This window comes from Gopherus evgoodei, chromosome 1 (genome assembly GCF_007399415.2).
Source record: "Gopherus evgoodei ecotype Sinaloan lineage chromosome 1, rGopEvg1_v1.p, whole genome shotgun sequence".
Classification (NCBI taxonomy): Eukaryota; Metazoa; Chordata; order Testudines; family Testudinidae; genus Gopherus; species Gopherus evgoodei.
The window spans coordinates 153,302,938-153,327,771 of record NC_044322.1 but is presented as its reverse complement, the minus strand read 5'-3'; the positions used below and the strand labels follow the sequence as shown (position 1 = coordinate 153,327,771).

At 39.7% G+C, this 24,834-nt stretch overlaps 1 protein-coding gene across 5 annotated transcripts in view; it reads left to right on the top strand.

Annotated features, from left to right (window-relative positions):
• The window catches only part of LOC115657732 (X-linked retinitis pigmentosa GTPase regulator-like), a 126,351-nt gene that overhangs the window by 5,174 nt on the left and 96,343 nt on the right, over window positions 1–24,834 (top strand). Inside the window, exons 1-7 of one of the 5 annotated variants that reach the window (XM_030575888.1) lie at window positions 415–476; window positions 1,484–1,580; window positions 2,006–2,131; window positions 8,271–8,363; window positions 12,188–12,250; window positions 16,889–17,047; window positions 18,262–18,411. In XM_030575888.1, coding sequence (XP_030431748.1) covers window positions 8,288–8,363; window positions 12,188–12,250; window positions 16,889–17,047; window positions 18,262–18,411 — 448 coding nt within the window. In that variant the 5' untranslated portion in view covers window positions 415–476; window positions 1,484–1,580; window positions 2,006–2,131; window positions 8,271–8,287. Of the gene's footprint in view, window positions 1–414; window positions 477–1,483; window positions 1,581–2,005; window positions 2,132–8,270; window positions 8,364–10,476; window positions 10,501–12,187; window positions 12,251–16,888; window positions 17,048–18,261; window positions 18,412–24,834 lie in introns of those variants that run through there. The other 4 variants (XM_030575878.1, XM_030575870.1, XM_030575896.1 and 1 more) reach the window with 4 other exon arrangements.

Genomic DNA, 24,834 nt, shown 5'->3' with positions numbered 1-24,834 from the left:
ATTCACATTTTTTTGATTACATTCATCCTCCCAATTGATTTGGCTCATAATTATTTTCAACATTGTGAAACTGGCCCTATTAAAGCACCAAGTATATATATTACTGGTCTGGACTTTATTCTGTTGGAACATTATCATTGTGATCAAGTCATGATCACTTGTGTCTAAGCTACCATAAAATTTTAGTTCTGCGATCAGTTTCTCTTTATTCTATTTAGACAAAGACTAATAAAGAATTCCTCCATGTTGGGTGCAACAGTTTTTGCATTAGGAAATTGTCATCTATAATTAAGGCTAAGATTATGTCATGGAAGTCAGGTATTCTATGACATTTTCTGCTTCTGTCCCAGGGCAGTTGGGGCTGAAGATGTCAGCTGGTGGGGGCTCTGGAGCTCTGAGCTGCTATGGGTGGTGGTGGGGCCCCTGCAGATCCCAGCTGTCAGGGGGACCGGACTCAGAGCTCCAATCTACTGCAGGTAATGGGGCCACTGGAGCTCTGAGCTGCCAGTGATGGTGAAGCTGTCAGCTGCAGTGGAGGTGGATACTGGACCCCCTTCCCCCTTTTTTCATTCTCCTGCACTAATGCTAGTTTTCAGTAGAGAAAGCTATGAAAATCTCAAAGCTCTGTGGGCAGCAGATGCAGTTTTGGAACGTATCCTGAACAAAATGATGTGTAAAATAAGCACATTCTTCCTAAATGCAGGGTAAACTTCTTTAAGAAGACACTAAATGTTGAGCATTAGAAATTGAAGCTAAGAAACAATGTTGGGAGGAAATAGCACAATAGGAAGAAATGCAGCTTTACAATTGTCTATTAATTTTCAGTGTAACCAATATCTCTAGGACTATATGACAGTATTTTACAGGAACAGTCATGAATATTACTTCATCCATTACTGTATGTATATGTGTGTATAGGCATGAGGGGTGTGTGGTTTTGTATGTATAGGGCTTTCACCTTTCAAAACAATGAAAATTCTTTTTGTGGAAGAATGGCGTAATGGTTAAAGCACAGGACTCACAGTTAGGAGATCTGAGTTCTGGTCCTGGTTCTGGCTTTGTCACAGTCTTCCTGCATGATGTTGGGCAAATCTTCAATTTAAATGTCCATTTCCCCACCTATACTATGATGATAACAACATATGTATTTCACATTCAAAGGTTATGGTAAGAGCTTAATTCATAAATGTTTGTAAAGCCTTTTGAGATACTCTAATATATTGCACTTAGAGAGTGCATTCTAATTATTTAAAAGGTTTAAAAAAGCACTTATACTACATGATTTTAACACAATAAACTTGAGACTTTTGCTCTTCGAAGTGGGAAGAACTGTGAGTGTTCGAAATAAAGATCTCTAGGGTTGGATTTTTTTTTTTTTAAGATCATAATTTTAAAATGCAAGTGGGTTTTGGCAGCCCTTGTTTTCAAGGGCTGAGAGTCTTGCTTTTAGGGGGCAATTTTTAGAGCAAATGTATCTTTTCAGATGAGTGAGGAAGAGTGGTCAGATTTGGAGCCTGTCATCCTTTTCAGTCTCTCTGTCTAATCCAATTTGGAAAACCTGTTTGAATTCAAGTGTAAACGTAAGTGAGATTTTTTTTTTCTCAACCTGCTTCCAGGATGAGCTTTTTGTGTTTTACTTTTTTGTGTCAAATTTTTCATTTTTTTTTAAGCCCTCTTACATGTGGCAATATTGCTGTATTTCTTAGAGGATAGTGGTAAAGGACAAAAGAACTTGGTTATATTCTTAAAGCAAAATATATCTACATCTGTGGATCTAATCTATTAGCAAAGCCCATGTGACTAGGAAGGAATGGAGGGAAGAAAATGTGATCCTAAAAATGGTAGCCTTGAGGAAGCTGACTGAAGAGCTTGAAGAGAATTAAAGAATTATAAAAAGACAGTGGAAAATAAAAAGGATGCTTGGATTAATGGGAAGTTACTATTTTGGATAAATGAGGTAGAACTAATTTGCACTAATACTGAAACTGTTTTATTTATGTTTTAGAATCAGGTGCTGTTTTCACATTTGGAAAAAGCAAATTTGCAGAAAATATTCCTAGCAAGTTTTGGTTTAAAAATGACAAGCCTTTGTATATATCATGTGGAGATGAACATACTGCTATTGTTACAGGTTAGTATCTACACAGCTTAAGGAACATGTTTTGTAATACACGGCTTGTAAATGTATGGTTTAGTATCATGTCTGTGGTAGTATTATAAACAAACAATCCCCTCCCCCCGTTCTTTGAAGGAGTGCCTTCATTCCCATTGAAGTCACTGGGAGTTAAATTCTGAGCACCCTAAACAGGAGATGCTTGGTGCCCCACGTGAGTGCGTCTTTAGTGCAAAATGACAGCATCGGATCAAAATAAGAACATAAGAATGGTCATACTGGGTCAGTCCAATGTTCCATCTAGCCTGGTATCCTGAGCAGATGTTTTCGGAGAACTATCCACAATGTTCCCAAGATCTCTTTCATGGGCGGTAACAACGGACTTATACCTCCTTATTTTGTATGTATAGCTGGGATTATGTTTTCCAATGTGCATTATTTTGCATTTATCAACACTGAATTACATCTGCCATTTTGTTTCCCAGTCACCCATTTAATGAGATCTCTTTGTAACTCTTTGGTCAACTTTGGACTTAACTATCTTGAGTAATTTTGTATCGTCTGCAAATTTTGCCATCTCACTGTTTACCCCTTTTTCCAGATCAATTATGAATATTTTGAACAGCACAGGTCCCAGTATGTATCCTTGGGGGACCAGCTGTTTATCTCTCTCCACCATGAAAACATACCATTTATTCCGACCCTTTGTATCCTGACTTTTAACCAGTTACTGATCAATGAGAAGACCTTCCCCCCAGCTATCAAAATGATTTTGATCAACTTGAAAAAGAACACTGAGACTGACAGTATCTAATAACTATTCTTAAATAGAGAAAATTTATGTAGTGGAAATAATCAGGGCTTGAAATGAAAATGAACCTGGAGAGTTCTTATTTATTTGAGAAGCAATGCTGAATGCAACTAGTAAAGGTCAATAGGAATCCTTGTCTGAAACTTAAGTATCAGAGGGGTTGCCATGTTAGTCTGAATCTGTAAAAGCAGCAAAGAATCCTATGGCACCTTATAGACTAACAGACGTTTTGGAGCATGAGCTTTTGTGGGTGAATACCTACTTCGTCAGATGCATGTAGTGGAAATTTCCAGGGGCAGGTGTGTGTGTGTGTGTGTGTGTGTGTGTGTGTGTGTGTGTGTGTGTGTATATATAGGCAAAACTAGAGATAATGAGGTTAGTTCAATCAGGGAGGATGAGGCCCTGTTCTAGCAGTTGAGGTGTGAAAACCAAGGGAGGAGAAACTGGTTTTGTAGTTGGCAAGCCATTCACAGTCTTTGTTTAATCCTGAGCTGATGGTGTCAAATTTGCAGATGAACTGAAGCTCAGCAGTTTCTCTTTGAAGTCTGGTCCTGAAGTTTTTTTGCTGCAGGGTGGCAACCTTAAGGTCAGCTATAGTGTGGCCAGGGAGGTTGAAGCGTTCTCCTACGGGTTTTTGTATATTGCCATTCCTAATATCTGATTTGTGTCCGTTTATCCTTTTCCGTAGCGAGTGTCCAGTTTGGCCGATGTACATAGCAGCAGGGCATTGCTGGCATATATTACATTGGTGGACGTGCAGGTGAATGAACCGGTGATGGTATGGCTGATCTGGTTAGGTTCTGTGATGGTGTCGCTGGTGTAGATATGTGGGCAAAGTTGGCATCGAGGTTTGTTGCATGGATTGGTTCCTGAGCTAGAGTTACTATGGTGCGGTGTGCAGTTACTGGTGAGAATATGTTTCAGGTTGGCGGGTTGCCTGTGGGCGAGGACTAGCCTGCCACCCAAGGCCTGTGAAAGTGTGGGATCATTGTCCAGGATGGGTTGTAGATCCCTGATGATGCGTTGGAGGGGTTTTAGCTGGGGACTGTATGTGATGGCCAGTGGAGTCCTGTTGGTTTCTTTCTTGGGTTTGTCTTGCAGTAGGAGGCTTCTGGGTACATGTCTGGCTCTGTTGATCTGTTTCCTTATTTCCTCATGCGGATATTGTAGTTTTGAGAATGCTTGGTGGAGATTTTGTAGGTGTTGGTCTCTGTCTGAGGGGTTAGAGCAGATGCGATGGTACCTCAGTGCTCGGCTGTAGACAATGGATCGTGTGATGTGCCCGGGATGGAAGCTGGAGGCATGAAGGTAGGCATAGCGGTCGGTAGGTTTTCGGTATAGGGTGGTGTTAATGTGACCATCACTTATTTGCACCGTGGTGTCCAGGAAGTGGACCTCCCGTGTAGATTAGTCCAGGCTGAGGCTGATGGTGGGGTGGAAGCTGTTGAAATCGTGGTGGAATTTTTCCAGAGTCTCCTTCCCATGGGTCCAGATGATGAAGATATCATCAACACTACACTAACACTGGAACAAATCAACATACCCTTAGAGCCCCGACCAGGGTTATTCTAGCTCAGGAACCAATCCATGCAACAAACCATCATATGCCAGCAATGCCCCTCTGCTATGCACATCGGCCAAACTGGACACTCGCTACGGAAAAGGATAAACGGACACAAATCAGATATTAGGAATGGCAATATACAAAAACCCGTAGGAGAATGCTTCAACCTCCCTGGCCACACTATAGCTGACCTTAAGGTGGCCATCCTGCAGCAAAAGAACTTCAGGACCAGACTTCAAAGAGAAACTGCTGAGCTTCAGTTCATCTGCAAATTTGACACCATCAGCTCAGGATTAAACAAAGACTGTGAATGGCTTGCCAACTACAAAACCAGGTTCTCCTCCCTTGGTTTTCACACCTCAACTGCTAGAACAGGGCCTCATCCTCCCTGATTGAACTAACCTCATTATCTCTAGTTTTGCCTGCATATATATACAGGGGCAGGTATATATATATATACCTGCCCCTGGAAATTTCCACTACATGCATCTGACGAAGTGGGTATTCACCCACGAAAGCTCATGCTCCAAAATGTTTGTTAGTCTATAAGGTGCCACAGGATTCTTTGTTGCTTTGTCTGAAACTTAATGTTCAAGATGGTATATGTCTAAAATTAAAACTTTTTGGAGTTATAAATTATGTTTGAATGGAAAATAGCCCTACAAATCAATCCCAAAACATTTTAATAAATGCTACTACTGTACAGTAAATTACAACAACCACACAGAAGTTTTGATGGCACATAGTAAACACACTTTTAATAAAAATCTCATTTTTGTTTCTTTGAAATGCTAGTAGCAGTAACCAAAAAAGAATTAGAGTCTTGTTTGAACTAATGCAAAAGAGACTAGTTTAGTTGGTGATCATGTCATTAAATACATTGGCAGTTCATCTCATGTAAATGTCAGCATTAAAAAAATAGGAAATGGAATTTTGATACAAAAAGTTCATGAGGTATTTTCAGAGTGGGTTTTTATTCTGAGGTAGAATTCTCCCCATCTGCCACCCTAGGACATTTGAAATAGGTGTTCCCCCTTTTTCCTTCTGTGTTGCTTAAATGTTTACTTGTTATATAGGTGTTTGAGGATATCCTGTCTGTCCCCTGCTAGACTGCTTATAGTTTGCATGTGGGGAAATTGGGATTTGTGAAAAACAAGTGTTTTAATGATTAAAATGCTTTTATGCTTTTATAACAGACTGCAAAATATGTTGTAGTGAAAAACCAAAGCGTTTACTGCACAGCAGGGTTTTTCCAGTCTAACTTCAGAGAAAGTGATACTGCAATTTAATTATACTTGACCAAAACTTCAAAGTATTTTTTCAGGTTGTAGAAGTTTTATTAAATAATTTCTGTTTACTACTTAACATTTCTGATAAGCTAAACTTTTATTTTTATTCTTCTCTAACTTTATTGGCAAGACACTACATTAGGAAAGGGTGGCCATTACCAAAAAAAATCCCTTCCCAACAGTTGTTTTTGGAGTTTGTATGTTAAGAATTATGTAGGTTTTAAAACGCTACAGTGATGTTAATTTTTTTTTAAAAACTAAATGTTTGTAATATAGAATAAGTGCTTTTGCTATGGTATTTAAAAAATGAAAACGGACTGACTTATGCACTTACAAAATAGTCAGAGTTTCTGTAACCCAAACTGAGAACCTTGACTGGGGAACCAGATCATTGAAGCACAAAACAGCTACAAGTTAGGTGGGTGTGCGTGCGGGATCATGGATGTGAGCAGTGCTGGTTTTAACGGTCAAGGCGGCTAAGGCAGCTGAAAAGTCAGTTGACGTGGCCATTCTCTGATGAACCCCCAGCTGTAAGAGCTTTGTGGTGCTTCAGCAGGAGTGCACTCTGCTCCTCCTCTTGGGAAGCACTGTGAATGAGTTGAGGAAAAGGCAGTGCTTCCACATGGGAGTGAACTTCTTCTGGAGGGTATGTCTACACAGCAGCTAGAAGGTATGATTCACAGCTCAGATAGACATACATTCACTAGCTCTGCTTGAGCCAGCATGCTAAAAATAGCACTGTGGCTGCGGTGGCAAGGATAGCAGCTGGTCTAGCCACCTGATTACAGTCCTCCCTGACCCCTGGATATGTACTCATGCAGCTAGCAAGAGCCACCGTCGGTGCCATCAGAGCCACGCTGCTATTCTAAGCATGCTAGCTCCAGCAGAGCTTGTACATGTATGTCCACTTGAGAGGACATACATGCTGTGTAGACATACCCTCGCAGCTGCTGTGTAGACATACCCTCGTATACAAGGAACTTTGCTAGAGCAGGTATTGCAATTTACACCTTGCTATGCCAACTTAGCTAAATTTGGTCCATGGTATTACACAAGATCACCATTTTAAAAAAATAAATGTTATAAGCACTAAGAAAACAGTCAAATGCAGCTGTTTTATCTTCTGTGTGTCTGAAAAGGATGATGTTAGGTTTTTCAAATTGTTGATCTGCTACACTTCTACCCTCAATCTGTGGATCTCCTGTATGAAATCACTTGTATATTTGTAATGATTTGAGCCCATAAAGTTAATCAGAAACTCATTCTTGAAAAATGTGATTCTGGCATTACTTCTTAGCTAGTTTTGTAGTATAGCTTTTACATTGTAGGCTTACAGAACTGTCTGATTGTATGAGGTTTTTAATGTATCCCACCGTAAATATTACATCCAGATGCTAAATCTAATTCACAGGAGAATGCATTCTTCTGGGAACAAGGTATACAGCAGACACATGTTCAAGGAGAAAGTCACACAATATGTGAACATATTTATATAAGTTAAATACAAACAATGTTCTGCAGAAGTTCACATTTGGAAAATCCCTCCCACAGGCCAAATTGTGCACATACATCTGTAGAAACCGCAGGGAAAATTTTGATACACACACAAAACCAAACCCAAACAAAACAAACAACACTTCATCCCCAAACAACTTCTTCCAGTGCTTTAATAGGGCCAGAATCTGGACATTGTTTAAAATATACAAAATGCAGGCATGCAAATGTGTAAGGAGTATTTGCACCCTATTCTGACTTACGTCAGTCACTTGCACAGATTACTCATTTTCCTGTCTAGAATTATCTGGTTGTTCATGTGTCCATACTGTTGCTGTGTAAATAGATGCAGGGAGACCATGTTTCCTGATCCATAGATCCTCTTATGTGCCCTCTTCTGAATGCAGGTTTTCTGGCAGATCTCTGTGTACAGTGCCTTGTTAAAATTTGGCTGATATTACTGAAGAGATCTGCCAAAAAAAAAAAAAATCATAAGTGTAGAATATGGCCTCAAAAATGCTTTCACAACTGCCAATTGTCTCAATTGTCCATATCCTAAAAAGTGTCTGAGACTGTTTTGTTATGGATGACAAAGTAAGCTGTTATGGATAACAAAGCAAACTGTTTTGTTATGGAGAAAGCTGTTCTTTTGTTTTTGTTTTTTTTTATTTAAGCTATTCTCACTGCTAGCCGTGGCTGACCAACTACAGAGCAAGCCTGCGATATTAATTTGTAGAAAAAAAATCAATTCCATCTATGTGTATTGTAATTGACTATATTTTTGAAAATAGTCTGTTAGTTAAATATTAAATAGTATTAAACAATTTCATTGTAAAATAAAGAATATTTAACTTCTCTCATAATTTTCCTTACAAAAAGCTTTAATAATTAATGTATTGTGTGCCATGAGTTGATGGCCATCCTTAATTATGATCTGCTGTAAAGTTGCTCTATATTCAAACATTTTTATGCGTTCCCATTGATGTCTTTATTTTGCAGAAAATGGTAAACTTTACATGTTTGGCAGCAATAACTGGGGCCAGTTAGGACTAGGAACAAAGAATACTATCAACAAGCCAACTTGTGTAAAAGGTTTGTCTATTTTTCTTCTTTGGCTTTTTGATAGATGGCTTGAATGAAAAAGTGATTTATAGTATCAATTTCCAAATTAAATACAAGGTCCCTATTTGATCTTCTGTCACCTCACGATTCTAGGTCTTGGGGAGTTTGAGGACTACTCAAGATACACAGAATCTGATCTTTTTGGAGACCCATTAAGAATTCCCATTCAGTGTCCTCTCTTTCTGTCCAACTTCATTCCATATGCAGGGAAGTTATTGGACTGTTGATCGCTGAAGTGCTGTTTGTTGCTTAGACAGCAAGAGAAAGTATCATTATATGTATGCATTGTTGTTGTAGCCATGTTGGTCCCAAGATATTAGGGGGACAAGGCAAGTAAGGTAATATTTTCATGGGACCAACTTCTGTTGGTGAGAGAGGCAAGCTTTCAACCTTACGTAGTGCTCTTCCTCAGGTCTGAAGTTGGTCCAATAAAAGATATTACCTTACCCACCTTGTATCTCTAATATCATTATGTGTAACCTTCTGCCAATGCAGCAAAGAGTCCTGTGGCACCTTATAGACTAACAGACGTATTGGAGCATGAGCTTTCGTGGGTGAATACCCACTTCATCAGATGCATGTAGTGGCAATGCAACCCCTGGCAGAGAGTTTGTCTCACTATCCATCCTACTAGTTTTTGAGTAAATACCTGAAGGTGTCCAAAAAAAGCAGAGCCATTAATGGTTTCACCCACATCCACTACACACATCATTAAATAAAGAAGGAATGGAATAAGTACCCATGCTTGTTTACAGATTATGGAATTTGTCATTCCATTACAAACTCTTACAGTTCTCCCAGCCAGCTCTACCTTCTCTAACAGATCAATAATTCTTTCCCCATCAAAAAATTTATTCTCTCAGTTCACCCCATTATTATCAGTACATCATTCTCAACCATCAAATAAATTAACTCTCTTGCTCTCTGTCATCAGATTTGTTCAGTTGCCCATCATCAAATACAAACTATTCAGCCTGTTCAAACCCGTTTCATCCAGGAATAAATTAATTTCTGCCCCAAACATCTTTCCAGAGCCCTTTGCTGCTTCTGTTCTCTCCTTCTACCTGTTTCAGGCTGATGACAGAGGGGAGAGCAGGATCACTGGGATCTTCACCTCCTTGGTCAACAGCCATGTGAGGATATGGGGTTGATTCTTGCCTTGGGTAAGATAGAGTGGGAGCTCTCCCTTTGCTGCTTCTCTCAGACTCTGGCCACGTCCAGACTAGGTATTAAAATCGATTTTAGATACGCAACTTCAGCTACGGGAATAACGTAGCTGAAGTCGAATTTCTAAAATCGAGGTACTCACCAGTCTGGACGGCGCGGCATCGATGTCCACGGCTCTCCGTGTCGATTCCGGAACTCCGTTCGGATTGATGGCGTTCCGGAATCGATGTAAGCGCGCTCGGGGATCGATACATCGCGTCCAGACTAGACGCGATATATCGATCCCCGAGCTATCGATTTTAACCCGCCGATGCCGCGGGTTAGTCTGGACGAGGGCTCTGGCAGGCAATGGAGAGAGCCAGGAGATCCTAGAACAAAGCTCCTTCTTTCAGGAAGTGGGGAGGGCTGGGAGCAGGGCTGGGCCGCACAGTTTTTTCACTCTCCTTGGTAGTGGCCAGCTGTGGAAAGGACAGATGTGACTCCAACATGGTGATAGTTGGCTGTGGAATGGGATGGCAACAATTCCCTGCTCAAGTCCTGCTTGGGGCCAAGCAGCAGTAGTAGCATGTTGCTGTTGCAATTCTGAGAGAGTGCCTTCTTGGGCTTGCTGAGGACCAGATGACCCTTGTGGGGCAGTGAGGGTAGACTCTATCAGTAATGCCAAAACCATCCGCTATGTTATGCATCATGCATCTGATGAAATGGGTTCTAGCCCACAAAAGCTTATGCCCAAATAAATTTGTTAGTCTCTAAGGTGCCACAAGAACTCCTCATTGTTTTAGCTATGTTACAGGCACTGTATAGCAGAGCTGATATACTGTGAGGTGCCATACACCTGGTTGCCATGGGGATACTCCTGGCCTTACAGGCTATAGATGGCACGCAGCAGAGGGAGGAGGTACATATGGGGAGAATCCAGGCTTCTCAGGAGCTAATTCAGGTAATCTCCATATCTAAAAGAGGAAGAATCTAGGGTTCTCTGCATATGCTCTGTGATCCCACAATACAGTACTTCCATTTTTTTCCAGGTGCGGCAGCAAGTAAAAGGGCTCGGAAGAGCATGGTGATTTTTGAGTACAGTAGAACCTCAGAATTACGAGCACCTTGGGAATGGAGGTTGTTTGTAACTCTGAAATGTTCATAATTCTGAACAAAACATTGTTCTTTCAAAAGTTTACAACTGAATATTGGCTTAATACAGCTTGAAACTTTACTAGACAGATGAAAAATGCTGCTTTCCCTTTTTTATTAGTAGTTTACTTTGAACGCAGTACTGTACTGTATTTGCATGTTTGTTTTTTTTTGGTCTCTGCTGCTGCCTGATTGTGTGCTCCCAGTTCAAAATGAGGTTGTATGGTTGACCTGTCAGTTCGTAACTCTGAGGTTCTACTGTATGGTGTTGGTGGGTGTTGGGCAGGATGGAAAAGGGTCCAGAGCAGGGAGGATTTGTTTGTGTGGGACAGTTCTAAGCCTGGGTGACTGGTGGGAAAGGGTTCTGAGTTGAGGGGGTAAGTCTGAGCGGTGGAGTGACTGGGTAGAAAGTGGAAGGGCTGTCAGTCTGGCAGGATGGGGATGTTTTGGAGCTGGTGGAGGTTGAGAAGGGTCTGAAAAAGGAGGGAGATGCCCTAGGTTGGTAGGTTTGAGGTCTGCGGGAAATAAAATCAATTTGTGAATGGTGTGTATGGACAAGGTAGAGAGAAACAGTAAGAAGGATAGTAGGGTAAGTGGTAAATAGGTTGTAGGGGCAGAGATTGGGAAATAGAAGGTCAGAGGTCACAGAGGGATAAATATTTTTCTCTATTTCTGAAACAGGGAGGAGTTACTAAAGGAGAGTGAATGCCCCTGTTTCTTCCCTCTTTTCTACCAAAACACTTCCACATGACAAGCTGCCTCCCCCCACCCCCCGGTTCAGTTTTTCACTTCAAAAGCACTAGGGACGGAGAGAGGAGGAATGTGGGTGTGCGTGGGCTCACGCGGACGATGGTGGGTGTAGAGGGAGGTTGCTACCTGCAGCCACACTGCTTATTCTGGGCACCAGCCCACAGTATGCTTGCTGCTAACAGCTGGTGATTACACTGATTAATGTGACCAGTTGAGAGGATGATGTAGAACGTGACAGCCAGGGGGAGAAAAAAACAATAGAGAATTAGTATGTGGGGGTAGGGTAGTAGGAGGCAACAGAATTGGGTGATTATAAGGACACAAAATGGCGGGAGAAGGATAATAGTGGGGTAGTAACATCATTTAAGTACTGAAAATTGGAGCAAGTGCCACCCATATCGTTGCCAGTTCAACTTGCTGCAGTCTACTGAGGGTTATCTTACCATGGTAAAATGTGGTATCTGGTTGACTGTGGTATATCAGCGCTCATGCAGTTAATATAAATGGCAGCTACAAACATTTGAGGAATCTTTCTATTTTTGTTTACCCGGGGTGATTTTGATTGACACATTCTTATGAAATAAAGAGAAATATTAGGTTAGAGTGTTCAGTTTATATTGTAACTTTACCTGCTTCTGGTAAAAATATGAAAAGAGCAGATGACTATATGCAGATTGCAAAGTGTTGTTTAACAAATGTAACTATCAACTTGTTTGTAAACTTATTTCTCTGACTTTAATTCATAGCTTTAAAACCAGAAAAAGTTAAACTTGCTGCTTGTGGGAGAAACCACACTTTAGTTTACACAGGTATGTAATCTACATTATTTACATACTAGGGAAATATTTAAGGGAAAATTCTGCCCTGGGTTTCATGCATAGTTCTAATTCTATAATGGGAGCCCCCTATGTATATCTAGGGGAAAAACATAGCAGTGAAAATTCAACCAATTGTCATGTATTCTCTGCTCTGAATTCCTGAAATAGCTTTTCCATGCCATGGTGTTTATAAAGGAATTGTATATAGGAATTGGCAAACAACAGCCGGCTTGAAGAATTTCCTCCTACCCGATTTTGATGTGAGGATAACGCTTTCGTATAACTTCAGAAAAGGTCTGGATATACAGCACATAATCTTTAGAACCCTCTTCTGGTCTTCCTAAAAGGCAATATGCTCTATCTCCCACTATTGGGTTTGAGAAATTAGTTTGCTAAGCTTTAGAAATTGGCACTTTCATTTTACAGACATAATATGCAAGGATTGATATGTTTTTAAAATTTGTAGAAAGGAACTACCCTCTATATGGCACCAGTGTTTGGAGCCTACAGTGATATGAAGAGAGTGGTTGATTTACTAAGGTTTTAATATATGTGTGAACTCAGGCTATAGTAAATTATTCTTACAATATAACAGAACACTTTAATAAGGACTGACTATATCAAATTGAACAAGGTACAGATTTACAACTTGAAACAGGTATTGTGGCTGGATAATTTTTATGACCACCATTAACATTTGTTGTTACGCATGTTAAAATAACATTAAGGGTATTTAAAATTCATGCTTCAGGGCACAAGCTAATTAACCCTGGGTTGAGAAAGAGAAATTCTTTCCCCTGCCCTTTTTGTGGTGTTGTACACCTGGAAGCATCTATTTATCTATCCTGGGTACTTATATGGCCCCATCACCATAGTACCTGAGTACCTCACGAACTTTAATGTATTTATCCATCACAACACCCCTCTGAGATAGGGAAGTGTGGTTATCTCTGTTTGACAGCTGGGGAAATGAGACACTGCGAGGCTAAGTGACTTGCCCAAGGTGTCACAGGAAGTCATAGTAGAGCAGGGAATTGAACCCATGTTTCAAGTTCTAGTCTAGTGCCTTAGCCACTAGACCATCCTCCCTCTTCTGGAGCTTCTTTGCCGCCTTTTGAAGCATAAGGTGCTGTTGACGTCCAGTGGGAAGATACTGAACTAGATGGACTGTTGGTTCAGACTGGTATGACAGATCCTATATACTGTAACTGTTTTGTGATGTATTTGAAAGAAGTGAGAACTATAATCGAAAACCTTCTTGTTACAATTCTCATTTGATAAAGTGTTAGAACATGTACAGTAACTGTACATGAGATTTTATTTTTTTGAAATTTTACAATACAGAAAAAATTTGCAACACTAGAAGTACGATACATACTGTAGCTATGACTATAGTAATTGATTAAAAGTGCTGTGTATGAGCTAAGTAGTATTAAAGCAAGAATATATCTATACAGTATTTTTTCCAAGGTAGTGGTGTAGTGAGGGATAACCTAGAGGTTCCATCTCTCACCTCCTTCAGAGCCACCTTCAAGAGTCTCTTTTGCTGTGATGCTTACCAGAAATCAGCTAGATTGGCTAAGTCAGAAACAAAATCAATGGGACTTGTGTTCCTAAGACACGTGGCTGCTTTTGAAAATTCCACGTATGCGTACCTAAATTTGGGTTTAGGAACCTAACATTAGGGTCCAGATTTTTAAGAATTTTGGTCTCTAAATGCATAACAATTCATAATAACAAAACAAAAAGCCTCGCAAACCCCATCACCTATTACTTTTAAATTATTCAGATCCAGGGTAAAGCAATTAAAGAAAACACTTTTAAAAAAATTATTAATTTGGATTGAATATTTGTACAACTAATTTGAAAAATTGTGCTATTGTAACTTTACATTAATGTTTATAATGAACTAAATTAAGCTTTTTAAACAAAATACCACTACTAGTGGGCTCTCATTTGAATTTTATAAAACTGCTATATGCACAAAAAAAAAAGTCTGACAAAAATTTCAAAATCGTAAGGCTTTGATCCTGCAAATCCTTAAGTGTGTATATTACTTTGCTTTATGAATTGTCTCTCTGACTTCATTTGGACTACTCACATGCTTAAAGTTAAGCACAGGCATAAATGTTGCAACATCAGGGGCTAAAACTGTATTTTTAATAATTTCTCTTAGTGGTATTAAATCTTTGTCACTTCAAGACAAAATTGCAACATTGTTAACCCTGGCACAAGTTATTTAGTCTTTCAGTACATTAATGGTGTTTATTAACTGTTATGTGCACAGAGATCAAAATTCTTAAAAAGTAGGAGCCATATGTAGGCACATATGTGTGGGATTTTCTAAAGCACCAAAGTGCCTTAGGAGCTCAAGTCATGTTGACTTCAAACAGCAAACCCCGATGGATGAGTGCAGCCTGGTAAAGCATTTCAGCTGTCTTGTCTTGTGGAGGCTCACCATATTGGAAGAGGGTGCCTGGAAACATAGCCTGGGCTATCTGCTTGTCGATTTTGTGGTGTTCTTCCACTAAAAGTGTTTGTGAGGCCCTGGGCTAATCTCTTTCGTCACACGTGAGCATTTTAAATTTTAAACTCTTTAGTAGAAGAAACATAAAATCTGAAATTATTTTAATTAGGAAGCTAAAGAAACAAGTACACCTCTACCCTGCTATAACGCGACCTGATATAACACGGGTTTGTGTATAGCGCGGTAGCAGCAGGGCTCCGGCAACGCTTTAAAGGGTCTGGGGTTCCGGCTGCTGCAAGGAGCCCCGGGCCCTTTAAATCACCACTGGAACCCTGCCGCCCCTACCCTGGGGCTGTGGCAGCGGGGCTTCACCGGTGATTTAAAGGGCCTGGGGCTCCCCGCAGCATCTGGAGCCTGGAGCTCTTTAAATCATTGCCGGAGCCCTGCCGCCCCATCCCGATATAACGGGGTTTCAGCTATAATGTGGTAGGGATTTTTGGCTCTCCATGACGGCGTTATAGCGGGGTAGAGTTGTACAAAACATCAACTTTGCCAATTTTAAAACTATATTGAGAAAAAAAATACAGAACTAGCAACAAATAAATAAAAATCTGATTGAAATAATAGTACCTAGGTCTTATAGCACTTTTCATCAGTAGATGTCAAAGCACTTTAGAAGGAGGTCAGTATAAAAAATTAAGAATGATTTAAATAAAAAGTGTTTAAAATTAAGATATTATTTTTATCCACCCTGTTCAAAACCATCAAGCTATGTACATAACTAATTAGGTGATTTTAATATAGTTACCCTGGCCATGCCTCCCCCTTTGCCTCCAGTTTTGTCACACTTGCTTGTTATGTTTTGTCTTAAAGTAGCTTGTAAGCTATTGAGGCAAAGACTGCATTTCTATGTGTGCACATAGCACCTACTACAATGGGCCCCCAAGACTGAAGTGTTTTGTTATCACAATGCAACTTAATAAGAAACCAGTCATACAACTTAATTCATTAACTAAATAGCATATATTTTGATAGCATATATTTTCCCAGTTATTTGTAAATGCACTGACCAGTAGTCCATGGCTGTATACCAAGTGATATGTTAAACATCTTTGTAATGCTGCTTCTATATACAAACATAATTTTATTACATTTTAAAATCCAATAAAAATTGTTTAGGTGAAGTTCAGCTGCAGGAAGAGTCCAACATAAAGCCTGTGCACCACATAAGCCCTTGAAATAGAGTTTATCTGGGACTTAAGGCTGGCAGAGGTCTTGAATAGCTCTCTGCATAAAGCTGAATTTTACCTATAGTGATTTGTAGTCTTCAGAGGAACTTGGCCTGCTGCAAAATTAGGGTAAAACATTTATCTTGTGTAACTCAGTTGGAATATTCCTTGGGATTCCTGTGTAACACCTACGTTATTTTCATATACTTTGTAACATCAGAGTTTTTCAGTTTTTTTTCAGAGCAGATCAGATTCTTTTGATATCCTTCATGTGTTTTACATTTTTAATGTAGTGTGTCTTGAGGGAGAACTAAATTATAAACTCTTTTTTTTAACCTTTATGTACAAGCAGCAGTCTAACTGGGAAATGTAAAACTTTCTTTTTATGTACATATATGATAGAGAAACAAAATCAGATTACCAGAATTGAAGAAAACATTCAGAGGTGACAAACTTCACCCTAATTTTAGCTAGTTACTAAAAGGCTTTTTTTTTTTTTTTTTAGTTTTCCATTTATCTATAAGTTGCCTTTGGTAACCTGGACTTTCCAGCAATTACTCAGTCTGCAGATATTTTTAAGTCAAGGCTCTTCCAAGGTGCTTTCATGTCTCTTGAACTCTAAAAGAACTATGGAGTATGTAGAGTTCCTTCACTTTTGACATCTCTCCTCAAGCTGAGGGAAAACCCAGCCTTCTCTAGATGCATATGTATTCTAAAATGGAAAGGAAGACAGTTAGAACCTCCCCATCCAAAAATGCCTAGGAAAACTTTCTCGGGATATACCGCAGCAACTCTTAATATCAATGTTAGAATATTTTAGGACAGGTTAGCACAGCTTTTTTGCAATACTTTTTCTATAGGAAGAAATTGAGCTCAAACTTTCTGATTTGCTTTCACTTACTCTACATATTACATGTGCTTTTCTATGTGCAGAACGAGGACATGTATATGCTGCTGGAGGTAACAGTGAAGGGCAGTTGGGATTAGGTGACACAGAGGAAAGAAGCACGTTTCATCTAATTAGTTTTTTTACCAACCAGTACAAGATCAAACAGCTGGCAGCTGGATCTTACACATCAGCAGCACTAACCGGTGAGAGCAACAGCTAATAACAAATCCCTATACCGTGAAAAGATAACAAACATGTTAACAACATAGTTTATCCTTTGACAGCCCCATTGACCCTAATGGAAGCCTTACACCATGATCATTTGCTTTTGAAAAGCAGTAATTAGCAGTGGAGACTTGATAAGTCCATGTGGTGGTAGAAAGGCTCTTCTCAGATTTGCAAAGCAGCCCTACGTATTTTTAGTTCCAAATACTGCCCCCCAGGAACTGCTGTAGCTAGAGAGGTTTTATGCAGAGCTAGCTTCCCACAACTTGGAATTGCTGTACAGAGAAGACTGGATGGTGGCTGAAGATTATTGTATCGTTTCTTTGCCTCAGCCACTCCTTGTTGCTGACATGGGTCTCTGTACAGATGAGACTGTGTCTGAGACAAATAGGAGAACAGCTTCTCTATTCATCATGAGGGAGACAAATTCAGTTGGGGTGAGTGGGAGAGGGATAGGAGAAAGCAGGAGGAAAAAAAGAGAATCATTGGGGTGAGTGGAAAAGCTGGGATAGAGAATCTGTTTGGAGGAAGGAGAAATGGGAATTCTGTTGATGAAGCAAGTGGAGACATGCCATCCTGAAGTTACTAATAGGATAGTGGTACGGGTTTTTGCATCCACTTTGCCTGTCTTTAAATCACGATTTGAGGACTTCAGTCGTTCTGACATAGGTTAAGGGTTTGTTACAGGAGTGGGTGGGTGAGATTCTGTGACCTGTGTTGTGCAGGAGGCCAGACTAGATGATCATAACGGTCCCTTCTGACCTTAAAGTCTATGACTCTATGATAGGAATAAGCCTAACATCCATAACATTCCCCAGAATGTGTGTACACAAACCACCAGCAACTTGGGAGTCTGTCATCCTCCAGTCATATTGCTTACTGGAGAAACGTGTCTGGAAATAAATGTTAAATATTGCCATCTCTGGTCTAATATTACCTGGTCACTAAATATTCCATGGCACTTTTCAGAAGATTGTGAGGGATGGGATGCTTTGGTATCCCTGGCTCCATGCTTTGCTGTGTGTTGAGTGCAAGTTGATAGCTGTTCTCATACTTCAGCAATGGCTATGTTTTAGCAGTGTCATATAACAGAGTGTGTGAACTGCCTCTGGATGGAAGCCACAAGTAAATGTAAATATTATTGTTAGTCCAGCTTTGGTTTTAAATCTGACTTTCTGCTCCTTTATTTTAGAGGATGGACAGCTTTTCATGTGGGGTGACAATTCTGAAGGCCAGATTGGCCTGGCTGGTGAAGCCAGTGTGTGTATACCTTGTCAAGTAGATGTTGGAAAGCCTGTTTCATGGGTCTCCTGTGGATATTACCATTCTGCTTTGGTAACAAGTAAGATAATGATATACTGTGTAATAGAGCGAACTAAACCAATGGGCCTCAAATTGTGGTCCTTATTTTCATCTGCTAAATTGCATTAAAAATAGCTAACACCACATTAAATACTTCCCTAATGATATATGCCACGGGTACATTATATGATCACAAATATAAAGGAAAATTGTCTGTACACTTGTGAATTAGAGGTAAGTCTCGCAGGCACAATCTCTCTAAAATTTGCTCCATGATGTGAAATGATTTGGGAAACTGATGTATTCTGTTCCATGATTCTTTATTGTAACTGAATTAATACTACAATGGGAAAACAAATTACAGTGAATGTTAGTGTGTGGACAGTGTTATGGAAAAGAGTATAATGCTGAATGAATGTCTTGTCACACTGATTTTGTTTTAGTGAGACATACGACAAATGCCTTAGGCGAATTCGATTTCTATTTTGTACAATAATCCAGCATCTCAGAGACTATTCATATTTGCTCATGTGAACTGACCCTCTTCTCTTCTGCCTTTACCTCCCTTCCCCACAAAATGCAAATCTTGAATAGGCACCTGTCACACATTTTTCAGGAAAATGCATCTTTCCTGCTATTTGATGCTATATATTTGAATTTCTGGGGCAAACTGAACATATGCTGTATAAAGTAGAAATGTCTTGAGGGAAAGAGTTTTATGTATGGCTGTTTACAGCTGTACAATAAAAAAGTTAAATATTTTTAGAAAGCATGCTGAAAATAGACATCTGGAATTTTGTCAAAGCACCATCAAAAGATTTAACAGGGAGCATAATGTATTAAAAGCAATAATCCATCCATGAAAACCCATAACCTTGCAGAGAATTATGAAGACGTGCAGTTCAAAGGAGGCAAAGAAGGGCGGAATCTGCAAAGACTGTTAAGATCTGTGTTTTCTTCAGGGAAATAATGACAGTTAATATACACATAATTTTTACTGTGCAGGATTTGGGCTAGGAGGCACTCTGACATTTCTATAGCTCATTTCCCCTCTCCCCTCCCCTCCCCAAAATCACATTTCCTGATTTGAGTGAATTAAAATTAAGATGATATTAAAGGCATGGACAACTGTTTATTCTCATCAAATGTGTGGACCCCAAATAATACTAAGTCTTTAATCTTACCTCAGTCCCAGTAGAGTACTAAAGACTTCAATAGATCAATAATTTAGGATTACAGATCTTCTAACAGGCATCCAGAAACTACATCTGGTTCTTTACTCAACCTGCTTGATAAACAACAGATTTCTACAGATAACATCTGTGTGGGTCCCTGAGAGTATGCCACGAACAGAATGAAAGCATTCAGTGACTATAAAGTATATGTAGTAGGGTGTTTTGCCTATAGTATACAACTTTGTATTAATGATGCTTTCTTAAAATAAATAAGTTAAATGCTTATGATTGACCAAGAAGTTTAGCAGCCATTAAATATTTTTCAGCTTCTGAGCACCACAATCTACAAGTAGATGTGTACGTCAAAAAAAACCCAGCTCTTCCAGGCCATAGCGAGAAGGTAGTATACTAAAAACTTGGTGAACAAATGGTTTTTGATAGCTTACTATGATATGGAGCCAAAAATTGAGTTGCTAATTTGGCCACAGTAGAACTTAGTAGCAACTATAATCCAATTTTTTTAGCCTTGTGACAATTTAACCCAGGAGAGAGGTTTGAGAGATACTTGCACATACTTAATAGCCCTAGCTGTCAGACTTCATAGACTTTCTCAGCGTGAAAGTACTATATCAAGGTATTGGGCCCATGGAAAAATATGTAACTTTTTTTTTCTTGAGTGTTTTAGCAATTAGATTTCTGAAGAGGGATATAGTGTATCTGTTGTCAAAGAAGGTTCATGTTAACTTAATGGATTAAAGTCTACCATGTGGGTAAGTGGGCCCTACTGATGTCAAGAAGAGCTTTGTGCACATTTGTGAGAGCAGAATATGGCCAAAAGTGTGTGGTAATAAATCTTTTGAGCTTTGGTCTAGCCACTAGCACTGATAGGTCTTCTCCATATGCAGATCAGGCAGAAAGATGGCAAGTTACTTTCTTTGTAGTCTTTGGTCATTGACTGCTCTCCTTTTCTCCCACTCTCAATTTTTTCTCTTTTTTCACTGAGGAGAAGCAGCAAAGATGGCTTTTAGTCCTATTTGGACTTCTTCTGTAGTGTGTTTGCTGGCTTTTCTTTTTCTTTCTTTCTGCCCTTTCAGCGGTAGTACTAAAATTTCATATATATTTTTGTGGTGACACTGTTCAGGGTTATATCTATTGGGTTATCTTGCCAAATCTATAACCAGGACTTTTGTCAAGGAAGTGCTTCTGGGAATAGATGGAAGACATGACCTATCTCTGCAGTGCAGATACTCCCTCTGCACAAGAATGGGCTGAGGGGAATGATGTACCTGCCCACTGCCCTGGTCCCCAGTGCAGAAATGGATCCTCTGAGTCAAAGGAGAATTTGAATGATGTTTTGGATTAGAACTCCCCCTGTGCTTTTCGCTTGCTAGAAGCAGGTAAGACAGACTCTCAAGCCCCCACAATGGCATCCTTTCTACAAATGATTCTTTGATTGACATAGATAGAAACCTTTGGAGAAGCCCATCTAAAGAGTGCTTTGCAGGTTCCCATGGGTCCCTTTCATGTGTATTCCTTATTTTCATGGAACTGTTTTCAGCGAAGCTTGGAAGCCCTCACTTCACCAAGCTCCTTCATAGATCTCTGCTGTGTGAGAGGTGCTATTATTTGTTCCAGAGGTACAGCCTTCAGAATCACTTAGGAAGTTCAGAGGAAAGGAATGTTCATGTCATGTCACATATCCCTTAAAGTTGTGCCAATAGTGGAAGTAGAAGTGGAGACTGTGCTCTCTCCTCAAATGATTCCAAAAAGGAAAAGAGTATTCTTAACTGCAAATGATACAGGAGATAAATTCCTGAAGGGAATCCCCAGGTACATCCCTGGCTAGATCTGTGAGACTATCTTGGCTACAGAAATGTGGGAAGCTTGACCGTTGTTGCTCTCTCCCCCTGTCCCTGCCACATGAATGTCTCTGTAGCAGCATGCACCAAATCTTTTTCTGTTCCATTAGGGCCACTAACTTCCCAAAAGCTTGTTGAGGGGAAGAGTCAAGACATGTCATCAGTTTTCCCCCCAGTTATTATCCAAATGTTGAAATTTGAGAAGTTTTGACCAGCTCTGTTTGAACAAAAATATAGAAGGGTCATTAGTATGTAGACTGCCTCCTCTCCTTCCAGACCATGCATGGAATGGCTCTCCGCATAAGAATATTCCCTGTGTAGAAGCTCAGCTTTCCAAAGAATTCTGAAACTTCACTAACAATTTTCTGGTTGCTCTTGGGCACATAGGGTTTGCTTATGCTCACAGCAAATGTTGTTGATTCCTCTGTCATAATGCAAGAGACCTCTCTAGCCACATCAGAGCCTTAGCACATACCTCAAGGTCCATCCTTTCCAAATACACTTTCAGATACTGAGTTCCTTTCCTTCTAGCTATTTCAGCTGATTTGGGCTGCAGTAAATGCTTCAGCTCCTCTGGATCAACATGTGTGGAATCCTGGGGCTACTGGCTCTGTAAACATAATTCCTATGTTGTCTTCCCTGGCCTATCTTCCTGGTGCCTACTCTATTGGCTTATGTGGGTTGGCATGAAGATCCCCCTCCTAACCTCTCTCAGTGAGCGAGAGAGAGAGAGGTTTTCCCTTTTCATATCTCTGATGGGCCCCTCTGGGCTAGGGTTTGGTAGCACAGAGGGCAGTTCACATTAGGGAGAATTTTACCTTTTGGGGAAAAACTGAGAGATTTGATGTTGGAAAAGCTGAGTAAATAATCATATTAGATGGAAGCATTATGGATTGGACTTGCCGAATATCTAAACTTAATATGTTTGTAAAACTGTACTCAAATCACCTGACTTTGGAGCCTTGTAGGACTTCTTGTGTTTATTTGAAAGTTATGCTTCAGCATTTCCTAAACTGCTTTTTCCCAAGAGGGTCTCCTTAATGTATTCACAAATTTACTGTAGTAATTGGGGCTATCTTTCTTAGCTGGATTATGACGTTTAGAAAAGAAATTGAATAAGCTTCGTTAGTTTGGGAAGTCAATGGAAGACTGACCACTTGAATCTATAACCCCGTTAATTAGGATTGTGAGCAGGTTAATAGATATTGTGCACTGGTATTTTTCAAGATTTATGAAAAATGGATGCTGAATTTTAAAAAGAATGCTTTAGCTTCTTTTGAGAGAGAATCTCATGTGCAGCTCTGACAGTCAATAGCTCACTGACTTGATTGTAGAAATAAATGAGAGATGCTTAAATATATATGCATAAAAATGATGAATCTTGTTTTGCAACATTTGCAGCCATTGATTTACTCTTTTCTTTTTCTTCTTTCACCCCCAAACATTGAGGCCTCTCTGAGAGTTCTTAACAGAATCCCAAAGTAAGATCCTGGTGCTGCAGCCTCTTTTGTATCAATCTGACCTGTTGCAAAAAGTGTTAGATAATCTAATGGATTTACAGAAACTTTAGGAATGGTATGCTATCAAGGTTACAGTTTTCACATTATCTTTGTTATGGAGGCACTGGTTGTGATTCCATAGTTAAGGTAATAATCCATTTTGCACTTAATGCAGGGATTCAACTCTGTTTTACATGTGTTCTCCTCAAACTTACAACACTTACTTTTTGAGTAACAAATATTCTGAGGATATACAAATAAATCCATTAGTTTTTTTATTCAGATTAATTAAACTGGGTTCTTTATGGAATTTAGCATCTGGCCCTGTCTTTTTTGTCCCAAAGGATCTTAGCAACAGAATAACACACACTTCAAACTTTTCATATAGTTAAAATTAATTGATATCTTGTGCATAGGCTGTATTTGAAGAAATTAGATTGTAACTAAGTTATTAATGATAGGCTACAGACAGTCCCAAGTCAACAGCCCAGGTAACTCTTAAGTGGAGTTGTTGTGACATCAATGATAACTCAACCAGTTGCCACCCTTCCTCTACAGCTAATTTACAGTCAGCGTTTTTACTGATGATAATTACTCAGTAGTGTGAAGGAGGCTGAGAGAGTTGTATAAAATTGGCAGATTTAGTCCAGTGATCATTGCTCTTTAAAGGTTCTGTAGCTGCCAGGTTTATATGTCAGTTGGTGGACCTGATAGCACTGCTGCCTTGTCTCCACTGCACATTGAGGAAGCGCTGCTGAGGAAGCGGGAGGCAGGAGTGTAGGAGAAGCCATTAAAGCAGAGTGTCATCGGGAATTGATCTAGCACTGATTTTTGTTAACACAGCCTTCCTAATACCTAAATCAGTTGCACATTAAGGGCCAGATTCACCAGAACACTTCAGCTGCATTGTGCTGCTCTGGGGAGACAAACTTAACTGGTCAGTGCACTCTGGCTGCTTTGCTGTACCAATGAATGTGTCCTAAGTTAAATGATTTAAGCTTAATGCTACATATGTTCAGATCATTAGAAATATTGAATATTAGCATTGTTTGGGGATTTCTTTTTTAGTACTCGTGTGGACAATCTTCAGGGAAATTGCCAGACAAAAAAAATACAGTTGACACTGAAATTCCTGGTTTATATTGCTGATTTAAGGGATAATTACAACATACTGAAACACTGTTTACTCCTAAATTACTGTTATTTCTTCTCAATCTTCGTTCCATTTTAAAGCAGTTTTTTAAGTGTACCCTTATGTTAAAGTAAGAAATTCCCAGTTAAGGCATGCAAACAACCTTATATTGGCCCTGTACCAGCACTATAAAGGAGGAAAAAAGTGAAGAAAAAAACATGCCTTGAAAAATCATTTGTGTATCCTGTGCAAGATCCAGGCAGATTTGCAGTTGGAGGAGTGCATGGACTGTTCCCCAATTACTTCCTCCAAGGAGGTGGTGGCAGGAAGAAATGCTGCATATTTTACGAGCTTCTGGTGACATTCAGCTTCTCTGACTAATCTACTACTTCTCCTGGGATAGGAGGCTCTGTGCTACCCTTTGCCATCCACTCACTGCTGTTGACACAATCTAGCCCCAAATAACTAAAAACCAAAATTCCACAAAATTAAACATTTGGCTCAGCAGAAAAACACAATGGGCCAAATTCAGCCCTGAGCAATTCAGATGATTTAAATAGAATTACCTCAGCAATTAATTTGAGCCACAGCTCTATTCACTCAGTGTGTGTTTTACCGGAGTAAAAGCTGAATAAGGATTTGATAAAGGGAAGAGGGAAATGGAATGCATGCAACACAAATGGTGCATTTCTTTTGAACTCTGAATGGCTGCTTCTTTTCATTTTTCAAAATAAAAAACCGTTTTAATTCCTTGCTTTTGCCTATTCTGCCCATTTAGGTTTCATTGACTTCAGTAGG